Source organism: Portunus trituberculatus, chromosome 8 (genome assembly GCF_017591435.1).
Source record: "Portunus trituberculatus isolate SZX2019 chromosome 8, ASM1759143v1, whole genome shotgun sequence".
In the NCBI taxonomy this organism is placed as follows: domain Eukaryota; kingdom Metazoa; phylum Arthropoda; class Malacostraca; order Decapoda; family Portunidae; genus Portunus; species Portunus trituberculatus.
In genome coordinates this window covers 5,302,501-5,305,000 of record NC_059262.1, presented here as the reverse complement: position 1 = coordinate 5,305,000, position 2,500 = coordinate 5,302,501, and the positions used below count along the sequence as shown (strand labels likewise).

General features: G+C 39.6%; 2 protein-coding genes across 2 annotated transcripts in view; both read left to right on the top strand.

The window, feature by feature from the left end:
- The window catches only part of LOC123501106 (ankyrin repeat domain-containing protein 16-like), a 3,504-nt gene extending 2,777 nt beyond the window's left edge, over nt 1–727 (top strand). Inside the window, exon 6 of the mRNA XM_045249691.1 lies at nt 224–727. Within this exon, the coding sequence (XP_045105626.1) occupies nt 224–342 (119 nt within the window). The 3' untranslated portion in view covers nt 343–727. The remainder of the gene's footprint in view (nt 1–223) is intronic.
- Nucleotides 728–835: 108 nt separating this feature from the next.
- Nucleotides 836–2,500, top strand: part of LOC123501108 (FAS-associated factor 2-like) — a 3,492-nt gene continuing 1,827 nt past the window's right edge. The window contains exons 1-3 of the mRNA XM_045249693.1: nt 836–1,280; nt 2,026–2,193; nt 2,475–2,500. The exon at nt 2,475–2,500 is cut by the window's right edge and continues 320 nt beyond it. Of these exons, the coding sequence (XP_045105628.1) occupies nt 1,227–1,280; nt 2,026–2,193; nt 2,475–2,500 (248 nt within the window). The 5' untranslated portion in view covers nt 836–1,226. The remainder of the gene's footprint in view (nt 1,281–2,025; nt 2,194–2,474) is intronic.

Genomic DNA, 2,500 nt, shown 5'->3' with positions numbered 1-2,500 from the left:
CCTGTATCTATTTACCTATCTGTCTTTCTATTCATCTATCTATATATTAATCTTTCTTTTCCCTCTATCATCTCTATCAATCTTACTATGATATCTTCTTATCTATCTATCTACTTCTCTGTCTAACTATCTCTCAACCTATCTATCTATCTATCTATCTAACTGCCCCCACCAATCTCTGTCTGTCTGTCTGTCTATCTATCAATGTCTCTCTCCCTCCTAGCACTGTGGCTGGCCTGTGCAGGAAGGAGGAAGGAGTGTGCCAGCCTGCTAAGGAGCCACGGCGCCCTTGACACTTCTGATCACACTGGCACCAAGCCCTCCCATATGCTGGCACCCTGAGGCACTACTGCTACTGCTACTACTACTACTACTACTACTACTACTACTACTACTACTACTACTTATATTACAATCTACATTCTACTGTCTATCGCCTCCTACCACTACTATTACTACTATCATTATTTTAAGTCCTGCTACTGTTACTACTAATAATTCTGCAATCTACTACTATACTATTAATTATATCTGCCTATCTATCTATCTACTATAGCCATTATCGCTACTATTGGGCTGGATTTTCACTGGTTGGGCTGTAATTTGGGCGGTTTCTTCTTTCTACTCCTAATTCACGTTTTTCCTCCCCAAGACAAGTTTGTGATACGGAAAATCGAAAATATTGTTATTGAGAATATATGGTTTAATAAAATGTTCGATTTTTTAACTTGGTGTGTCTGTAACATTGTAGGAAAGGAATGATTGACAAAAAGTGGTGAAATGTTACTAAATCATGGTTGAACTTGCACATTGGCCAGAATAGGACTATGTAGAGATTATTTGGATTAATTTGGGGATAGACAATGCTAAAATCACCGTCGCTTATTATGTATTGGAGAAAATTGACTCATTCATTAATTTTCTGTAAGACTAAACAAGAAGGTCAATAAATAAAAATAAACATCCAAGAACCACAAAAAATGAAGGAAAACTATAAAAAAGTAATTAATGAACAAAAACATCATGGAAATAAGTAGATAGATTAAAACACAAAACATGACATACATCAAAATACATAAAAAAAACAAGCGAAACCTACGAAAAATGAAGAAAATAATAGAAAATAACTAATTAAAGAACAAAAATCATACAAATAACAAGAAACAACAATAGTAGTAAAAGAATTAATGAAATAACGAACGCCCTTCCACCCAGTCACAACAAACATGGCGGACCGAGTAGTGTCACAGGAACTTACAGAGAAAATAGTGCAATTCCAGGTAACGTAGACCTTCTTGTGCCTCTACAACGAAGGGATAGATAATAGAACACCTGTAGTTGATATTATTACCTGTTATTGTCGGTTAATTAAAAGAGAAAGGTGTACATTTAATCGATAATTGTTGAACCCGGAAAATTCTTTATTATGATCATTTATTAATTCTTGGGTTTATTTAATTTATTTCCTATTTTTAATGTGGTTTTGTTTATTTCAGTGTTCTGTGTCATTTATCTATTTATTTATTGATATTTACGATTTTTTTTACTTTTTTAATTCTTTTGTGTTGGTAAGTGAAGGTGCGTTGCGGTGAGGTCAAGAGGTCAGGTCAGGTCAAGTCAGGTCACAGGTCAGGTCAAAGGTCACAGGTCACCGGCTCCCACCACTCACTCGTCCCTTCCTTCCCTATTTTTATTTATTTTTTTTTCCTACGATTTACTGATAAATATGAAGACAAGGTACGCAGCTCTATTTACTAACCTTATGTCCTTTTTCCTTCTTCTTCTTCTTCTTCCTCCATTTTATCCTTCCGTTTTGCTACTCTCCCTATTTCACCGCTTATATTTTCCCTCCTCCTCCTCCTCTTTTTTTTTTTTTTTTTCCTACTCCTCCTCCATCTCTCCCTCCACCTCCTTTTCCTTCTTCTCCTTCTCCATCTCTTCCTCCTCCTCTTTTGACCACCTCCTCCACCTACACCTCGTCCGTTTCCTTCTACTTATCCTCCTCCTCCCCCTGGTGTCCTGCAGGAGGTGACCGGCACGGAGGACATGGAGGAGGCGTGGTCCCAGCTGGAGAGGCACCGCTGGGACCTGGTGGCGGCCGTCCAGGACCACCTCGCCATCAAGGACTCTGCCTCCATCAATGCACGCACCACCACCGCCGCCACCACCGACGCTGCTGCCATCCCCCCGCAGGTGTGTGTGTGTGTGTGTGTGTGTGTTTCTGGTTGTATCTGTAAGAGTGTGAATGTTCCTTTTACACACTCACATATAAATTGGTGATATACATACATACATACATGCACACACACACGAGAGAGAGAGAGAGAGAGAGAGAGAGAGAGAGAGAGAGAATGAACGAATGAATGAATGAATGAACAAGCAAACACACACACACACACACACACACACACACACACACACACACACACACACACACTACCCTACCCTACCTAACCTAACCTAACCACCCACAGAACAACACCAGCAGCAGCAGCAGAGA